This window comes from Garra rufa, chromosome 11 (genome assembly GCF_049309525.1).
Source record: "Garra rufa chromosome 11, GarRuf1.0, whole genome shotgun sequence".
Classification (NCBI taxonomy): Eukaryota; Metazoa; Chordata; class Actinopteri; order Cypriniformes; family Cyprinidae; genus Garra; species Garra rufa.
Window position 1 is genome coordinate 24,297,397 of NC_133371.1, and position 19,831 is coordinate 24,317,227.

The following is a 19,831-nucleotide window of genomic DNA, read 5'->3' on the forward strand; positions in this document are numbered from 1 at the left end:
AAGAGAGGCAGCCATTATAAATTACTGAATGCTGCTAGTCAGGACAGAAAGAGGACATCAGACCTCAGTCAGCTCTCCATTTCTCCCTCACGGCCGAGCGAGCGAGCGTGCATCAGGACGGGTGGATGAGTGACTGAGCTTCCGTCAGCAGGACATCATCAGGAGAGATTATTGAGAGACCTGCTGACCTCTGGCCGGATTTAAGTTCCTCTTTGAAGGAGGGCTCATATCACAGGGGCCAGCGGACAAAGCAGCGAGTTAACAGAGTCGGAGAGAGAGGTACTAGAGAGAAACTTGGGTAAAGGTTCTAAAGTTCTCAGAAGTTTTTTCCATTCAAGGTGGCTCTTCATAAACCGTTAAACAACTGCTAATGAGAAACCAAAAACAGCATAAAGCTGAATGTGACACATTCAACACACTTGCTAAACTATTTAGTAAATGTAAAGGGCGTTTTGAACAAGACGCTGGTCTGAATACATAGGCAGGGGTTCTTCTTGAGGCAGTGACAGTAGGGGCATTGATGTCTGGGGCAAAGGTGTTACATCAGGACTGGGTAAACATTGGTCTGGCTAACTCGGCTTTCTATATGTACACACACACACACACACACACTCACAGATGACACTTCAACAGGAAAGGGGCTTGTTTGTGTGTGGTCAATAAAGCCCAAGCCTGACAAACACACATTTGCTCAGAGTAAATGCTTCACACTAGATGAGCTGAGAAATGAATCCACCCTGACCTGGGAAACTAAACATTACAAAAACGAGGCCACTGTAATCTAACAAATGACTTGAACCAGGAAATGGGTTTAAATGGGTCTGCTGCTCACGACGTAAAAGTACGAGTCCAGACGTCAATTTAGGCTCAAACATGTGAGGGATGTGTAACCAAAATACTGTAGATTATATAAACAATTATATTATGTAAAAGTAATCGCGGTTACAAAAATAATACGTCCTACTGTCGAAATGTTGCTTAGTAAAACAGTAATATTATTGCAATCAAAATAAATTATTTTCTATTTTAATAGATTTTAAAATGTAATTTATTCCTGTGATCAAACTTTAATTTTCAGCATCATTAATTCACTCTATAAATATTTCTTATTAATACTGAAAACAGTGCTGTTTAATAGTTTTGTGTTGTTGTTTTTTTCAACATTATAAAATACCTTACTATCTATTTAAAGCATTCTTGGTAAATTATAGTATTAATTTCTTTATTTAAAAAAAATCTTACTGACCCCAAAACCTTTTTTTAATCCAAAGAGAAAAAATACTTAAAGGTAAATAATAAAGTTACTAAAACTATACATTAAGCAGTCCCGTCCACTTATATCTACTGTTTTTTTAACAGTATAAAATCTCTATCAATTTACACATTTTAACCATAACACAGTGTCCACCAACTCTAGGAGATAGGCCTATAAAAAGGCCTTGATCATGCATGAAACAAAAGTATGATGTGGCCTGGTTTCATGGGGAGGACAGCCTCTCCCTGTGATGTTGATCACATTTGCAACAGCAAACTTTCACTCCCTTCACCCGTCCTCCACACAAATGTGCTACAAATGGAGCTGGGAAGAGAGGCCTGACCCAGATGGCTAAACCGTTAGCCATCAAAGAGACGGCCAAAAGCAGTACACAACACGCCTGCTCCAAACTCACACATACGAGGCAGAGCTGCACGATTCTGAATAAAATGAGAATCACGATTTTTTTGCTCACAATAAAGATCACGATTCTGGAGAACTTTTTTATTTTAAAGATTTACCCCTGAACATTAGGTTATCAAACAACAGTAAAATAGCAGTGAAATAAGACCAAATAAACTTTGCTTTAAATTTAAAGAAATGTAACGAAAAATAATGTAATAATGTAAACAAAACAAAAACACCATTAAACATTAAAAAATAAACATACAAAGGTATTATGTCAGAGTAAAGCGATTTAAAGATTCTTAGCTAGAAACAGTAGCCTATCAACATTTATGGCCGTCACCGTCCACTCTGTGGGATGACCAAGTTTACTTCACCATTTTACAAATAAATCCTAATCTAATCATGACAAACTATATGTCGTTGGAAAGGTCTAAGGCTCCTAAATAGATATTTGACCTTTTTTGTGTGTTACAAATTATGTAGGAAAATAATTTATGACAAGAGTTTCACAGATTAATTTATGACAAGAGTGCACCTCAAAAATCTACTTCATAACAGGAGTTCTGACCTTTTTCCCAAACAGACTTTCTTGTTGCCTTTTTCCCTATTACACATTAGAAATAATAAGAAATTATATATCAGATGAAAACTTAAAATTTCAAAATTCATCCTTTGGAATGCCATTTTAAAATCAGACATTGAATTAACATGGAAAATGTACATCAAAATCATATTACTAAATGTTCTTGTCCATGAATTATAAAGATTTAAGATTCAATTCTTCATTTTCACATCTCTGTTCAAAAAATGGGAGTAACAGTTAAGGGGTTAATGGATCGTCATGCTCATATATGGTTCCATTGCTCTGCTGGTCCATAAATCTGGCACGATCAAAGTACTACTCTTAAAATATTTAAAGTGCAAATAAAGACCGAATTTTCCAAGCATGATACAGAGCTATCTACACAACTACACAACGTATTATAGCCCACAAACTAATAACAGACTAGATATTTTATGTAGCTTAATTTGCGCGCATTGGGGAGTCGCTCTCTAAATGCAGATAGCTTTTGAATGCGTGTGCGGGTTTTACTTTTGGTTTGATTTTAACGACCGCGCAAAACTCTCGGCGGCGCTGAGCGTGCATTCTACAATACAAGAGATTACTTGAACAAAACCATTTGAAAGTGAGTGGACACCAACGGGATTTTGAAAAGCGTGTCCCCGCTGCGTGAGTGGAACTTTGCCGCTGAGTTATCATTTGATGTCAATGAATGCCGCGTTGTACAGTATATTGAGACAGAGGCGCCAGAATTGCATCTGACAGAATGTGCGCTGAAGATGAGGTTTAAATGGTTATGTAATGTTGGAGAGAACGGCGAACCTGTCACTGCATCAGCTCACAGCAGTCTGTGCAGTAATTAGGCTAGCAAAAGTTTTGTAAAATATAAATAAAATATAATTGGCTGAATCGCATAAATGCTGGATTAAGATCGTGAGGGGGGTTGAATCGAGATTGCGATCTTTTAAAGGTCCCATATTGTCAAAATCGAAATTTCCTGGCCTTTTCATGATAACTGAGGTCTAGGGGCTATGTAACTACCATATGAGTTTCAAAACAGTCAATCCACAGTAAACTGCACACAGCCTGCTTAAAGTAGCTGTTCATTTTCACAAGCCGCTGTGACTTCCGTAACGATGTGACGTCCGATCTACTCAGTCACCGCCTTCAGTCACCACCCCGAAAGCCAACCACCGTCCCACCCTCCTTTTGTCAAACCCAGACAATATCGTGTCCATAACATTGCTAAGCAACAACAACACGAAAACAAGTCGAGAAAACCCTGTTCAGAACAACGTGAATATAAGAGACCAGAGGCACGTCAACTTCAGCCTCTTTCACTCAGCGATTCCGGTAAATACACGCATAATGTTTCCCATGATTTGTTCCGGAATTGTTTAATTTGGTTCATTCACAGTTGTTTTCCAGAATCTGTGCGTGCTTTACACACAACCCATAAAGACATGTGACGTTTGGATGTGAGATGTAATGCGACGTGTACGTTTCACTAAACTGAAACTAACCTGAACAAACTGTGCTTCAGCGCTGATAGTGAGGAGCTGGCTCTGCCTGATCGCCGCTTCATTCCACTTTGCACGTATTTTTTCGTCGTGAAGAGTCGCATGATAACGTGCATCATCACTACAACACTGCATTTATGGTTCTGGCTTTTGTTCACACAGCGCTCGTTCCCGTAATTTTCCAGAATCAGCGCGCATTGTGAAAGGGGTTTTACTAAAGCAACAGTTAGTTATGTAGCTTACTGCATTCGGTGTTTGAAAAAGAAAAAACATTAATGATCATTCTGAAATATCCTGTTGAGTATCAGCAGGCTAGGCTCTCTCTATTGCTCTGGGCTCGGCTAAAGCATACATGACCGTAGTCACCTGTGGTTGGCCTGGCTGTGCGTCACTCAGAAAACAACAGGCCAATCAGAAGAGAGGCTCATGAATATTAATTAGATGGGCCAAAATCGACCTGTTTTTGACAGAGCTCCTAAAAAAGGAGCTGTAAAAATATATTGAGATGGATTTTGGCACTTATACCGCAAATATATATTCTTAAGGACATCAACAACTAAAATAAACCTCCAGAAATGTGTACAATATGGGACCTTTAACGATTAATTGTGCAGCTCTAATACGAGGGTGCAATTCAACACAGCGTGATTCACACCTAGCCTCCCGATGAGCGTATTTAAACTCAGACAGGAGTGGCGGAAGATGAGCTAAAAATCACATTAACAAAAAACTCCTCAAAAACCTGTCACATCTATATTTTGCCTGTTAAACCCAGTTGAATGTTTCGGATGTGAATTTAGCCTATGTCTCCTTTCAGAAAAGGCAGAAAAGCTAATATTTTCCTAACTGACCTCAGAAAAATGGAGTTTGAGTGTGTGAGGAAAATCCAAAAGAAAACAGGCCACCCCAGAAGACTGCAGCCCTCAGTAACAAAGACTGTCTTAAGCTGGCAGTGTGTGTCTGGACATGTAACGCTTCCAGGAGAAGCACCACTGCACTGCTAAAGCTAAAACAAAAGCTTGCATGTGTGTCTCTTGCTCCTAATACACATACTCTCTTCAGAGAGAGAAAAAAAAAAAAGTCCTGTTTGTTTCCACTGGAGCACCGATATTAAACCAGTGGTATTAAAATGTGGTAGGCCTACTCTCATGAACGCACGACGAAGACTGACACGAAAGAGAAGTTGTTGTTAAATAAAGTTGTTATTTTTGTTGTCTTTGCGTGCAATAATATTCTTGTAGGTCCAGTGTCCTTACTACCTTTCAGGGCCTTGAATGTGTGTTGTGTTGCTGTCTATGCAGGGTCAGAAAGCTTAAATTTAGGATTTATCATTGCATTTGTTTACATTTCATTTATAACCTGATGGACACAAACCAAAATTATTGACTATGCTTTTGAGATCCATCTTTTCACACTGAGGACAACTGAGGGACTCATATGCAACTATTACATAAGGTTCAAATGCTCACTAATGCTTCAGAATGAAACATGATGCATTAAGAGGGGTGTGAAAACTTCTGAATTTAAAGATCAGAGGTAAATTTAACTTATTTTGTCTTCTGGGCAACATGTAAGTATCTTTGGTAGTTTCTAAAGGGCAGTGCTAAATGAAAAAAAGTGATATTTAGGCACAATAAGAAAAATTTACACATCTTCATTCTGTTCAAAAGTTTTCACCCCCTGGCTCTTAATGCATCGTTTTTCCTTCTGAAGCATCAGTGAGTATTTGAACCTTCTGTAATAGTTGCATATGAGTCCCTCAGTTGTCCTCAGTGTGAAAAGATAAATCTCAAAATCATACAGTCATTGTTGAAAAGGGTTTAAATACACAAAAGTGCTGAAAAACCAAAGAATTTGTGGGACCTGAAGGATTTTTCTGAAGAACAGCAGGCAGTTTAACTGTTTAGGACAAACAAGGGACCCATGAACAACTATCAAAAAAAAAAAACACAGAAAAAGCTGTGGATCATTCAGGAAACAAATAGTATTAATCAAGCGTATTTAAATTTTTGAATGGGGTTATTATAAATTCAACTAAAATTTTACTTGTTTTCTCTTGTGGATTAAATGTTAACATCTTTCGTTAATTCGTAATTAACGTTTTGCAGATTCTGCAAGATGTATGTAAACTTTTACACATCTCAGATAATGTGTTTTAGGGTTTCATTTAATATTCTATAATCCTTTAATATGCTTTAACCAATATGATAGCAATACATCATGCATCTCTAACTTGATGCCAACCACGAGTAATGAAAGAGTCCTAATGATATACATTCAAGGGAAGCCCTAACATCATGTGTCCTTGTGTTTTTCCAGTTTGTCCAATCATGCTCACCTCCTTCCCAACCCAAGAAAATCCCATGGTGGGAGCAGACAGCAGGAAGGAACCAAGGGGGCCATTTTTAGTTTACGGACCTTGAGGCCACACCGATCTAGTGGTAGCGTAAGTTGTGAAAACCAAACAGTACTCATTAAATCACTTAACACCACGCTTTTACCATCACCACCAGGTCCCCCCACACTCTTATGACGGGTCACGTCCTTTAACTCCTTACCCAAATGGTATATTCTTGGAGATAATCTTTCAAAATGACTTTATCAGGCATATTCAGCTACACGTTTAAACAAACATTACAGTCTAAATGAATGTAGTTTTGCCTTCAGGAGCAACTCTGAGACTCACCTTTGTATAGTAATTAAAAGCAGCATGTTTTAAAGTGGGTGGAGGGGTAACGGTGGTTCCCATCACAGGGTCTAATCCCTGTGATAGTTGGGGTCCACATCCCTGAGGGCCCTTCTCGGCTAGGGCTAAATCCCCCCACTGAGTCCTGGCTTTAATAAGACAACGGAAACACTGATTAGCCCCTCTATTTGGCCACATTCTCCAAATTAGAATCCTTCATTAGTTTATGACCCTGGTCTCAGTGTTAGCGCCCTGTGAACTTAACCCCCCCCTCCTCCTGAGGTCCCAAAAAACAGGCAGGCGAGAACTAAACAAGATGACCCTCAACCACCCTGAGCCCCCCCTTCCCCTTGGTCCGAGTCTATTATAAATCAAAGCTCACAGTAAACTGTTGGAGAAAAGGGAAAGAGAGGAGAGGTCAACACATCATGTTGACCTTTCCCACTTCTGTCTTCCACAGGGTTAATAATGAAAGCAGGAAGACAAGGGGGGAAAACAGGGGATGGAGACTTGTTAGACTAGGCTACAACTTGTTTTAACCTCCAGTAATTCTAGATTCAATCTACACACTCAATGTGCAATGAGGGTTTTTATGTTTTATAGCCTACTTATCTTTTTCATTGCTTTTCTGCTTTAAATCCTGGTAAAGGATTGTTGTGCGCTAAGGGGAACTAAACTACTAGGGCTGGGTAAAAAAAAAATACAGATTTCTCAATTTTTACGAAACGGTACTGATTCTTACAATCACAAGAATCGATTAGTCTAGACTGTTTTTAGTTAAGGAACATTGTAGCGCTCCTCCCATCCAATAAATCGCAAAAAGCTTTGTGCTTTGTTACTTTTGATATCAAACAAAGGCTCAGATTTCAAATTCTGTCCATTTTATTACAGTATTCAAACAATAAATGCCATTTTGGTGCTGTGTAATGTGGAGTGACAGATTGCTCTAGCACTTCAGTTCAAGAGAAGAGGTAGCGCGAAGCACCCGTGAACTGATCATCTCATCAGTTTCAGCCTGAAATAAACATGAAATAACATCCAAAATTATGTTAAAAGAAAGATTATAACTTACCAAAATCTGTATCCTGTCTCATGTAAATACTTAATCAGTGTTTCAACTGCACAAACACGTCAATATAACAGCTTGTAAACAATGTCACATAACGTCACATTTACCTCAGAAAAAACATATTCACTGACTAGTCAACTAGAAAAGTTAACTAGAGATAAATAGAGAGGAGCATTTTCCCTGCTGAAAAAAAAAAAACAGCTAAAACCAGCCAAGTCTGGTTGGCTGGCTTTAGCTGGTCATAGCTGGTCAGCAGGCTGGTTTTAGAGGGGTTTTGGCCACTTTTCATAGCTGGTCAGGCTGGAAAACCACCAACTAAAACCAGCCTGGCCAGGCTGGGAGACCAGCTGAAACCAGCTACTTCCGGCTTAAACCAGCTAAGACCAGCCAAGCAGCCTAGGCTGGTTTTAGCTGGTTTTTTCAGCAGGGTTGTTAAATACATGCACCATATAACACATTCATTATCATTTCTACTGTTATTTAATGTTTCATTTGTTTTAATAAATCTGTCAAGTTAAGACAGCCACCATTTAAATGTTTATATTCTAAAAAACGAACTGGAGTAGAAATACAATTCGGTAATTTATTATTAGAAAAACTATTTTGTTTTCTGGGACACATGCAAGTATCTTCTGTAGCCTCTGAAGGGCAGTACTAAATGAAAAAAATATGATATTTAGGCAAAATAAGAAAAATGTACACATCTCCACTCCGTTCAAAAGTTTTCACCCCCCAGCTCTTAAAGCAGGGGTGCCCAACCCTGCTCCAACACAGCTGTCTGTAATTGTCAAGTGCTATCTAAGAAATGAATTAGCTGGTTCATGTGTGTTTGATCAGGGTTGGAGCTGAACTTTGTAGGATGGTAGATCTCCAGGAACAGGGTTGGGCACCCCTGTCTTAAAGCATTGTTTTTTTCCTTCTGGGGCATCACTGAGTGTTTGAACCTTCTGTAATAGTTGCATATGAGTCTCTCAGTTGTCTTCAGTGTAAAGATGGAACTCAAAATCATACAGTCATTGTTGGAAAGGATTTAAATACACAAAAATGCTGGAAAACCAAAGAATTTGTGGGACCTGAAGGATTTTTTTTTTGAAGAATAAGAGCGGGCAGTTTAACTTTTCAGGACAAACAAGGGACTCATGAACAACTATCACTAAAAAAAAAACAGCTGTGGATAATTCGGGTAAGAACACAGTATTAAGAATCAAGTGTATGTAAACTTTTGAATGGGGCCATTTTTAAACATCTTTTATGTGAAATATCTTATTTAAGTCAGTACTAAATAAACAGTAACATGAATTTAGTGTGATCCCTCTTATTTTAATAAAATAATTAACTTTTGCAGATTGTGAAAAGGGAATGTAAACTTTTGACCCCAGCAGTACCTGATATATATCCAAAATCAGAAATCGAACCAGCCCTATAAACTACATGCTTATAATGTATGTAAATGTTTCATTTTAGTTATCCATAAGGATAAAAAATTTGATTGTACACCCAATTTGTTTTGTTTTTTCCCCTCTTTCCAATGTAATTTCACCAAACATAGTCACACGCAATTTATTTTCCAGAAAATACGGTATCACTGTTTTGGATTCTCATGAAGATCCACAACTAGCATCTGGAAGCGCCACAGAACTACTTCCCTATAATCCTTGGTTTTTGAGGCGCCGCTGAGACAGTCTTCAAATGACTGGGTGTTGCAGGTTGATTACGACTTCTGATAGCTTTGTGTTTCCTGTCATTTTCCTCCCGCTATCAAAGTGTCACGGGACACCGCTGAAGACTGAGCAAAGGCCTGAACTAAATATAGGACTAAAAGGTTACAGTGTAACCATTCATGGCTAAAATCTAACTAGTTTTAATGCAATAGATCTTTTACTGTGAGTCTTGTTTGTTTGTCTATATCTGACCAGGTCACATGAGTGTCACTGGATAAATAAAGCAACCCGTGCTCATGCTCTCTCTCTCTCTCTCTCTCTCTCTCTCTCTCTCTCTCTCTCTCTCTCTCCACTTTATCTCTACCGAGCGGATTCACAAACTGCCCTTTCATTCATGCCGAAACGGAAACCAGGCTGCTTGTCAGACTTCCCTTAGCTGTGTGACTCACATGTGGCCAAACGCGGGATTCTTCGCACACCGCCATCTGCTTATCTGCAAGCGAAATGAATGGTAACAGATACGCTCTCTAATGAAATCTCTAGCCTTAGGAGAAGACTTGTGTGAGGGTTGTGTACATGCAGAACAGTAGTGGTCACCTGAAAGTAATGTGAGCTTGTTACAGTTTCAAACAAGTTGGCTCACGGCCCTCTCTCCACCCCTCATCTGAAGAGGGCCTGATTATAAATAGGAGTGTGTTTGTTTTCCAGGACAAGCTTCCTGAAGCCTAAAGTGTTTCTAGACTCAACCTATACTTTTAATGTGCAACAGGGGTTGCAAAGAATCACAATTATTCAACATTCTATGCATTTGGTAAATGAATCTGTATTTACCAATTGAAAAAACACTATGGAAGTCAATGGCTTTGGTCAACTGTTTGATTACCAACATTCTTCAAAAATATAAAGTTGAGGTCATACGTTTACATCCCCCTTTCAGAATCTATAAAATGTTAATTATTTACCAAATAAGAGGGATCATACTAAATGAATGTTATTGTTTATTTAGTACCAACCTGATTAAGATATTTCACATAAGAGACATTTACATATAGTCTACAAGAGAAAATGACTCCTTTCAAAAGTTTACATCCCCTTGATTCTTAATACCGTGTTTTACCTGAATGATCCACAGCTGTGTTTTTGTTTAGGGATAGTTGTGCATGATTCTACTGTTTGTCCTGAACAGTTAAACTGCCTGCTGTTCTTCAGGAAAGGAAAAAACGATGCATTAAGTGGCGGGGGTGAAAACTTTTGAAATTAATAGAGATGTGTACATTCTTATTTCGCCTAAATATCGTATTTTTTCACGTAGTACTTGCCTTCAGAGGCTGCAAAAGATAGCTACATGTTTCCCAGAAGACAAAATAAGTTAAATTTACCCTAATCCTCAAATTCAAAAAGTTTTCATTCCCCAGCTCTTAATGCATGTTTTTTCCTTCTAGAGCATCAGTGAGTGTTTATACCTTCTGTCATAGTTGCATATGAGTCCCTCAGTTGTCCTTAGTGTGAAAAGATAGATCTCAAAGTCAAAAAAGTCATTGTTGGAAATGCACAAAAATGCTGGAAAACCAAAGAATTTGTGGGACCTGAAGGATTTTTCTGAAGAACATCAAGCAGTTTAACTGTTCAGGATAAACAAGGGACTTATGAACAACAATCACTAAACAAAAAAAAACACAGCTTTAGATCATTCAGGTAAAAACACAGTATCAAGAATCTTTTGAACAGGGTCATTTTTATAAATTCAAGTTTTTTTCTCTTGTGGACTATATGTAAACATCTTTTATGCAAAACTCAACTAGTTGGTCTACAAAGAAGCACTGTATAATTATGCTGGTTTCATATTTATCTGACCTGATTCAGACTCGTTCTTAAGAGTTTGAATAAGACGTTCAAAGCAATGGAACAAAATTACACATCTAAAGTTGGACTATTTTTAACTTGACAAACTGTCTCGGAAACACCGCTCATGATGCTTAAAAACAGGTTTCAGATTCGTCTGACATGAATCCGAATCTTTGGAGTTTACATAAGATGTACAAACCAATGAAACCCAATGCACCCTGTGGGACACTTTTTCAGTCAAGACTATGTTTAACCTCACACACTGTTTTAACGATACTCATAACACTCAAAAATATGTTTTAGATTCACCAACCCTGAATCAAGAAAATTCTTAAAAGTTTACATAAGATCCAATAGACCAAAACACATGGTCTCGAGACATATTTTAAATTGGACTATTTTTAACTTGACACACTGTCTTAAAAACAACCCACAAGATGCTCAAAGACATCTGACTCTTCATTCAGCTCCTTGAATTTGATAGGTAGTGACAGTGATATGCTGACTACAGAAATGAGGAATTGTTGACAAACCATGTCAACTTCCTGTGGGAAAATTTACCCACAAACAAAGCTAGGGTCAACAACAATAAGACGTTGAATAAAATGAGCCAGGGTTTCTCTAAAACCCCAAACAAAGAAAAGATAAAAAGGAGGGGGTTGTACAGACAAGCGCAGACGTTCATTTGTGCACTTCAGAAGTGACAGTGTGGTGCCCACACACAGACCACTCAAAAAGGAAGGATACATCTTCATTTTTTCAACTACACTCAGAGCCAAGTCTTAAGGATTAGCCGTCCTTGTTGCTGGATGCATCAGCAGTTGCGACATTTCCAAAACATTAGCCTTGGTCTTGTGAGCCGTCTACACGAATGGCGTTTTCCCCTTCCTGTCCCTCAACCCCCTTTTGCACAACTCCTGGAGATCTGGTCCAAATGAAGCAGATGTTCTCCAGATGTTCCTCTTCTAAACATCTGGTTTTAAAAGCTCTCCGTTTTATCATAGTAAATTGGAGACTAATCATGTTTGTCTAGAAGCGATTGGTCAGAGGGTCACAGTTCCAGACATCCCAGAAACTTTGTATTCGGTCCTAATATAGCAACTATCAAATAAATAATGACAACTTGAACAGGACTTATCAAAAAGACACAATGTACTCCTTAAATCTGCCCTTTTAACTCCTCTGGACAGGCTTCTGCGGCCAGGCAGATGAGTTTACCAGGCCGGCCCGTCCTCCACTCGTTCTACGCTGCTACACTGGGCCTTTGTTCCCCTCTGAAACCCAATCCGTAGAAGCACTAAGTACCCACACACACACAGAGAGAGAGAGAAGGAAACCTTGGCACACAGGCTAACGCACTAGCTAAGACTAGGATATATAAACCAGCTGGAAAAAAAGACTCCTTATTGGGAGTTTTGATTAAAAGTGAGCTTTCATCTGCACATTTTAAATATAAAACTAAATAATTTTCCTAATGTAACTAACAGCTTGGAAGTCTAACGTCACACACCACCGTTTTAAATCCAAAAGCTCTATTAGATCCCAAAGGAAAACAACAAATGCTGCTCATATACACTCATAGTGTACTGGAAAATCATGATTCCACTGAGATTTTAAAAAGCTTAGTTTAAATGTGTTATATATATATATAAATATAAATTGTGCTCATGAATGGCTTCAAGTGAAACAAAGCAGCAAGTCTTCCATCTTTAAAATGACTGCAAACTTGACCCCAATCTGAAGGTCAACAATGCCTTATCAATTTAAAGCCATAAAACAGCACCGAACCATGTTGACGTAAACGTCATATCAAGCATGACAATGTTAACAACTCACTTTAGGAAGTATCTCTGGCCTGAAGGGGTCTTGGCCATCTCCCAGCCCGGGGGCAGCGGCACATCATCAGGTATTTCGTAAGAAGACTGGCGGAGGTGCTGAGGTTGGGGGTTTGCTGGACCCATGCTCAGTGCGCCAGGAGAAACTGCACCCAGCTGCAGGGAGGCGGGTGAGGAGTGTGCCCTGACGTGCTGGGGCGTGAGGGTACCAGCAGTACCTGCATCCGTGCTGGCCTGTACAGGGATAGAGGATTATCTTAATCTAAATGTCTTCTTTATGCTAGGATTAGATTTAAAACAAAAAGGCTACAAGCAATAAGTCTCTTATATAGCAAAGAGACTTATGTCTAAACCTTCATAAATCATGAAGCCACATTTATATATGCACACACACATGTACAGCAATGATTCTCAACCTATGTAACTCAAAAATGCCCCAATTGTTAAGGTCATACACTACACGTCAAAAGTTTTTGAACAGTAAGTTTTTAATGTTTTTTAAAGTTGCTTCTGCTCACCAAGCCTGCATTTATTTGATCCAAAATACAGTAAAAGCTGTAATATTGGAAATGTTTTTACTATTTAAAATAACTGTTTTCTATTTGAATATATTTTAAAATGTAATTTATTCATGTGATCAAAGCTACATTTGCAGCATCATTACTCCAGTCTTCAGTGTCACATGATCCTTCAGAAATCATTCTAATATGCTGATTTGCTTTTTAAAAAACATTTATTTTTCAATATTTAAAACAGTTGAGTATATTTTTTTTCAGGATTCTTTGATGAATAGAAATATCTTTAGATCAACATTTATCTGAAATAAAAACATTTTGTAACATTATACACTATACCATTCAAAAGCTTGCAGTCAGTATTTTTTTTTTGGGGTAAGTGCTGTTCTTCTGAACTTTGAAGAAACCTGAAAAAAACATTCTACCAGGCTGTTTTCAACATAATAATAATAATAATAAATGTTTTTGAGCAGCAAATCAGAATATTAGAATAATTTCTGAAGGATCATGTGACTGGAGTAATGATGCTAGAAATTCAGCTTTTTTCCAAATAGAAAAGTTATTTTAAATTGTAAATATATTTCAAAATGTTACTGTTTTTGCTGTACTTTGGATCCAATAAATGCAGGCTTGGTGAGCAGAAGAGACTTCTTTTAAAAACTTTAAAAATCTTACTGTTCAAAAACTTTTGACTTATATATTTTTAACAAGATTTCCTCTTGTACTTCTGCTGACATGATAACAGAAACTACAGTTACAATGCATAAATATATTAATGTAATTATTAAAGCATTGTTTCTTATGATTTTCTTTCCTTTCATATGTAACAAATCTGTTTTCTTGACAACGTAAGGCGTAAGTCCTCCATCTGTAAAATGTGTTACTGTAAATCATTCTTTGTAACTTTAATTACTCTAGTTTACAAATTTTTAAAGAAAGCATAAGTAAAATCTGTTTTGTTTGCTGCAGCAATGTTTTTATCCTGAGTAAGAAATATTAACAGATTTAGCATTTAAATTGTTACATAAAACACTTTTAACTAGTGAACTTTGTAGGGGTTAGTGAAATATAGGAAATGAGTCATTTCTTTTCCAGTCAATAAAGGGAAAGTCAAAGTGCATACGAACTAGTATAATAACAACAACGTATTTCCAGCATGAGTAAAAAAACAAAAACAAATATAGAAAAGTACAACAGAACTGATTAAATGTACACAAGGGCACTGATGTCCTCTTGAATCATAGCTAAGTGTTGCTTTCATTAGTTTTATCAGCTCCTTTTACAATAACAAAAACTTAAGAAACGGATGTGGCCTACGCTGCAGACTTTAGGAGGAGCTAAGAAGGAGACAGGCTGTCCCGGGGCAACTCTTCGGGAGAACTTAACAAGTGCGCATGCGCAAGACGTGATTCCGAAAAAGAGAAACTCGATTACTTTTGTCGATAACTTTTTTCTTTTTTCTTAATTAAAGCTTTATCTTAAGCTGTATCTCCACTCATGGAACAAGTTCTGGAAACTAAAGACTATAAACCGAGGGTTTAGCCTATAAACTAAACTACAAAACTTATATAAAATGCGAAGTCCAAGTGTACATGCAGGCAAACTGTTTCATCGAAAGATAAAGTATTAAAAGTAAACATGAGAGATGTAATTGCAATAAATGGGATTTCACAAATGGGAATCACAACTTGCGCTGTCCGAATCGCAATAGAATCACTCTTTTGAATCGGTTCTTTTGAATCAACTGTATAAACGGGTTTGCAAATGTTGTAAATCAGAATCACTGCAATAGCCACTCATGAACTGATTCGTTTGGAACGTTTCTCCGTAAAACAGTAACAGAATGTTTTATGTAACACAGAACAAAAAAGCAATGGATAAAGTGTAAAGTTTACCTATCATCAACTGGAATTAAACCTGGAAATCTTGTGAGAGTGACTTATGCAGCTAAGTTAGTGAATGACTTTGTACTGTCCGTCAAGACATTTGAACCCACCAAGTATCAAAATACAAAGAGTACAGAATGCTATGACAAAGTAACGTTACTACTATCACTGTACGAAGGTACAGCCACAGTGGTACCCCCTTTTCAACTTAAACTTCTGAAAGGACACAGACACAGCACTTTTCTTCAGTATTAGATCAAATTTAGTTTTTTTATTCTTGCAGTATAACTAGCTACTTTCCAAACGATAACTTTTAGTTCAGCTTCTTTATACATTTTTTTTTTTGCTTTATACTATGTTGTCATATGAGGACAATTGTCCGCTTATGCATTTATTTATTTATGCATGCATGCATTTGTTTATTGCATTTCTTTGTTCGTGCAATAACAAACCACTAAACGCCCCATTATAATCAGCAAAGACTGACGCGTCGACCTGCAGAGTAAAAAGTCGCGTAAAGCTGTGCAGTGGCCCCGCGCTCCAGTTGCAGTGTCAGGCGCAGGAACAGTTTGTGGAAATAGTTTGTGGTTTCTGTGGGGGTGGTCTTACTTGTCTGGAGTGGGACTTTGGCTCTGGCGGCTTGAAGAATGAGTCTGGCAGGTTTCTCAACCTCATCGGCACGGAAGGGGGGAGGATGGTGTTTTTCGGGTTCATCACAGCGTTAAAAAGAGCCTCCAGATCGGTCTCGGAGTCTCCCCGAACATGGACGATCTGATGGCCGGCAGGAGGGTTGTGCTGGCTCGGATCCATGATTCCAGATAAAAGTTTGCTCTTCTTTCTATCCGAGTGAAATGGTGTGAACAGGAAAGTCGGTTGCAACCATAAAATGCCGAAAAAATTACATCCAAACAGCTCAAAGCTGTTTTCTGCGCGTCCGCTTATTAGTTATCCAAGCCTTGGGGAAAAAAGTAGACAACGCTGGGTTTTTCTGCTTGCCGAGAACACCCCAATAAATGTGGAAACGCGCATATCTACTAAACTTTCTCGTTTAAACTTTTGCTAAAGTATCTCAATTCTTTAAATGCGCTGTCCGTGTGACTTTCCAAAAGTTTACGGCTCCTCCAACGCAGACATTGGTAATGACTGTACTGCGCATTGAAAATCACAGCCCTCTCACTAACCTAACTAACTTTATTTTCTTCTCTCAACTTCTGAAAGTTTGGGCAGGACATCAAACTTTATGAGTCATGTGACCGCTGACTCAGAGGGGCGGGGCTTAAGCAGGAGCCTTTAAAGCTGCACGATTTTCTTCTGTGCGGGGGCCCATGTATTCAGTCCATAAATATTTATATTTCTGGCATTAGTGTTTTAAGAATTATTGATAAAGTGCTTATATATTTATTATTGTCTTATAAATCTATTTTATAATTTATTTCAAGCAAATCATTTTGCATGGATATTTTCATATTTACTTTAAATCTACACTATACAGTGATTTTTTTTAAATGTTATAAAGCATATAAAGCAGTCTCTTCTGCTCACCAAGCCTGCATTTATTTCATCCAAAGTACAGCAAAAATATAAAATTGTGAAATATTTTTGCTATTTCAAATAACAGTTTTCTATTTAAATATATTTAAAAAAATTTATTGTGATTTCAAAGCTGAATTTTTAGCATCATTACTCCAGTCACATGATCCTTCAGAAATCTTTCTAATATTCTGATTTGCTGCTCAAAAAAAAAAACATTTATCAGTATTATTATGGTTGAAAAGAGCTGAGCTCTTTTTGTAACATTACAAATGTCTTTATCATCACTTTTGATCAGTTTAAAGCATCCTTGCTAAATAAAAATATTAATTTCTAAAAAAAAATTCCCAAAAATGTAAAAATTAAGCTTTTGAATGGAATGGAGTATGTTGCAAATGCTTTTTATTTCAGATAAATGCTGATCTTTGGATCTTTCTATTCAAAAATCCTGAAAAAAAAATCAACTGTTTAAAATATTGATGATAACGTTTCAAATCAGCATATTAGAATGATTTCTGAAGAATCATGTGACATTGAAGACTGATGCTGAAAATGTAGCTTTGATCACAGGAAAAAATTACATTTTAAATTATATTCAGATAGAAAGCGCAGTTATTTAAAATAGTACAAATGTTTCATAATAGTACAGCTTTTGCTGTATTTTGAATCAAATACATGTAAACCTCTGTAAGACATTAAAAATCTTGAATGGTTGTGTATATTATCAAATAGGTGTATGATAAAACAATCATCATGACACAGCGTTTTATTTCCTTCATAACAAAGTGGTCTGATCTGTGTGCTTTTTTTAGAGGGTGTCACAAATTTTCATTCATATTTAAGCCACGGAGTGTCACTCACAACGGAATAAGTCTCATTATACAAAAATACACCAGTGAAGTTCAAGCACTCGCTTCTTTATGAATAAAGAAATAAATTGTCTTTCATTATGTAGAAAGCCGCAGAAAAGTAGTTCCATGCAGTTCCCATAATTGTTATGTAAATGAGCCTTCCCGGGCCATTGAGAAATCATTTTGTCAAGACTGAGCCCAGCTCTTTTCCCATACATTTAACATTGAGTGACTGATTATGAACCCCTTTTAATCCCCTGCGGGAACTGTAAGAGCATGATGAATGGATTAAAAAAGTTGCTTTATACTTTACCCTTTTAACCAGCCAACCAATATCCAACCCTAACACGAACTGTCTCTGCAAGCCATATATAATTAACCACATTATACGTGTGGTTTTTGTCAATGCCTTGTCATTTACATTCTGCTCTGAATTATCTCCGTATTAAACTCTAGTGATCACGAAGTGAATGCAGTGGAGAACAGCGAGCTGTTAGTTGTAACACCATCATTTGTGAATGGTGTGAAATCATTACTTGACCATCACGCTTCTAATGTGACTTTTGAAGACTCTTCTTTTGCCGTTTTGAATGAAAGCGCCATATTGAAAGTGAAACGAGGTCTTGAATGGCTTCGACTTTGTTTTGTAGCAGATAGATATTAAAATATCGACTTTACCACAGAATTTGACGAGTTTCAACTTTCAATATATTTAAAATAAGTTGCTGTCTGTTTATGGTCAATGAAAATATGTCACTGCCTTAATTTGATTGTCCTGTTTGTGTGCGTGTAACATCATTAAAAAGTGGTAAATATCCTGAAATGATTGAGGCCGTATTTGAGGTTTGTTCTGAGGGGCTACCCTGCCCAACCCTGGGGGAGACCACCCACTTAGCTGTCCTGAGGGTAACTCCATCATTTAGTCAACATGTCCCAACATCTTTGAGCCTGTGACAATTATCTTTGAGCCTGTGACAACTGTTGACATAAGTATTACACGAGAAACGGAAGTGTTATTGAAGAAAATTACTTGTCAGTGTTTTCGGATTGTAAAACAGTAGGCTCTTGCCTACACATAGGCTATTGAAAATGTGAACTTTTCGTTAATTCTCTACACATCTTTACTTTAAGATTACTTGTCCTAAATGAGGTAATTCCCTAACTTTTATATTTTAAGATGAGATAGCTTATTTGTTTTTGTTAATAATCCCTGTGATAATGTAATGAATATTACAGTGGAAATGTTTATAATCCTCACCTGAATGGAAATGGGAGCGTTTGTGCGCCCTCTATAGGCGCCAATGATAGTTGAGATGATCTAATCATTAGACATTATATTGTCATTTTTATCATCTTAATTAATTTTAATTACTTTCGGCATTATTAAAAAATAATAATAATGCATTAATAATAGAATTACATAATACTTTTCTCTCTCTGACACGTCTGACAAGTGAAAATGTACTTACTTTCAGGCCATCCAAGTTTTAAATTAATATGTTAAATCAGAACGGATTTAGAGACATTAGCATTACATCACTTGCTCACCAATGGATCCTCTTTAGTGAATGGGTGCCGTCAGAATGAGAGTCCACACAGCTGATAAAAACATCACAGTAATCCACAAGTAATCCACAAGTCATCAGTTAATGTTTTATTTAGGTGAAAAGCTGCATGTTTGTAAGAAACAAATCCAACATTAAGGCATTTTAACTTTAATCATCTTCAGTTAATATTGCATTATAATGCTTCCTTCAGTGAAAAAGTTCATCCCCTGTTGTCCTCTCACATCAAATCCACCGGCATATTTGTTTAGAACAGTTTTAGAATGGTTTTACTTATAAACAGTGCTTAATCTGCGCATATTTCTCTCCTGATTCACATAAGAAAACTTTTTAGTGTTTATCTGTGATAAACATACAACTTTTCACTTCACAAGATTGCAGTTGATGAACTGTCATGTGTGGATTACCTGTGGATTATTGCAATGTTTTTATCAGCTGTTTGGACATTCTGATGGCACCCATTCACTGCAGAGGAATTGATAGAATGCTAAATTTCTAGAATGCAAGAATTAGAATGCAAGATGACTTTTATTATTACAAACATGCTGCTTTTAGCTTTACAACACATTAAATGATGGCCTGAAGTTGTGTTGAATCCTTGTGTATTATTGTGATGTCTTTATTAGCTGTTTGGACTCTCATT

General features: G+C 37.3%; 1 protein-coding gene across 2 annotated transcripts in view; it reads right to left on the bottom strand.

Annotated features, from left to right (window-relative positions):
• Positions 1 to 16,436, bottom strand: part of yap1 (Yes1 associated transcriptional regulator) — a 45,489-nt gene extending 29,053 nt beyond the window's left edge. For both annotated transcript variants that reach the window (XM_073850563.1, XM_073850562.1), the window contains exons 1-2: positions 15,852 to 16,436; positions 12,843 to 13,075 (exon numbers count right to left, since the gene is read on the bottom strand). In XM_073850563.1, coding sequence (XP_073706664.1) covers positions 12,843 to 13,075; positions 15,852 to 16,052 — 434 coding nt within the window. In that variant the 5' untranslated portion in view covers positions 16,053 to 16,436. The remainder of the gene's footprint in view (positions 1 to 12,842; positions 13,076 to 15,851) is intronic.
• Positions 16,437 to 19,831: the final 3,395 nt, after the last annotated feature.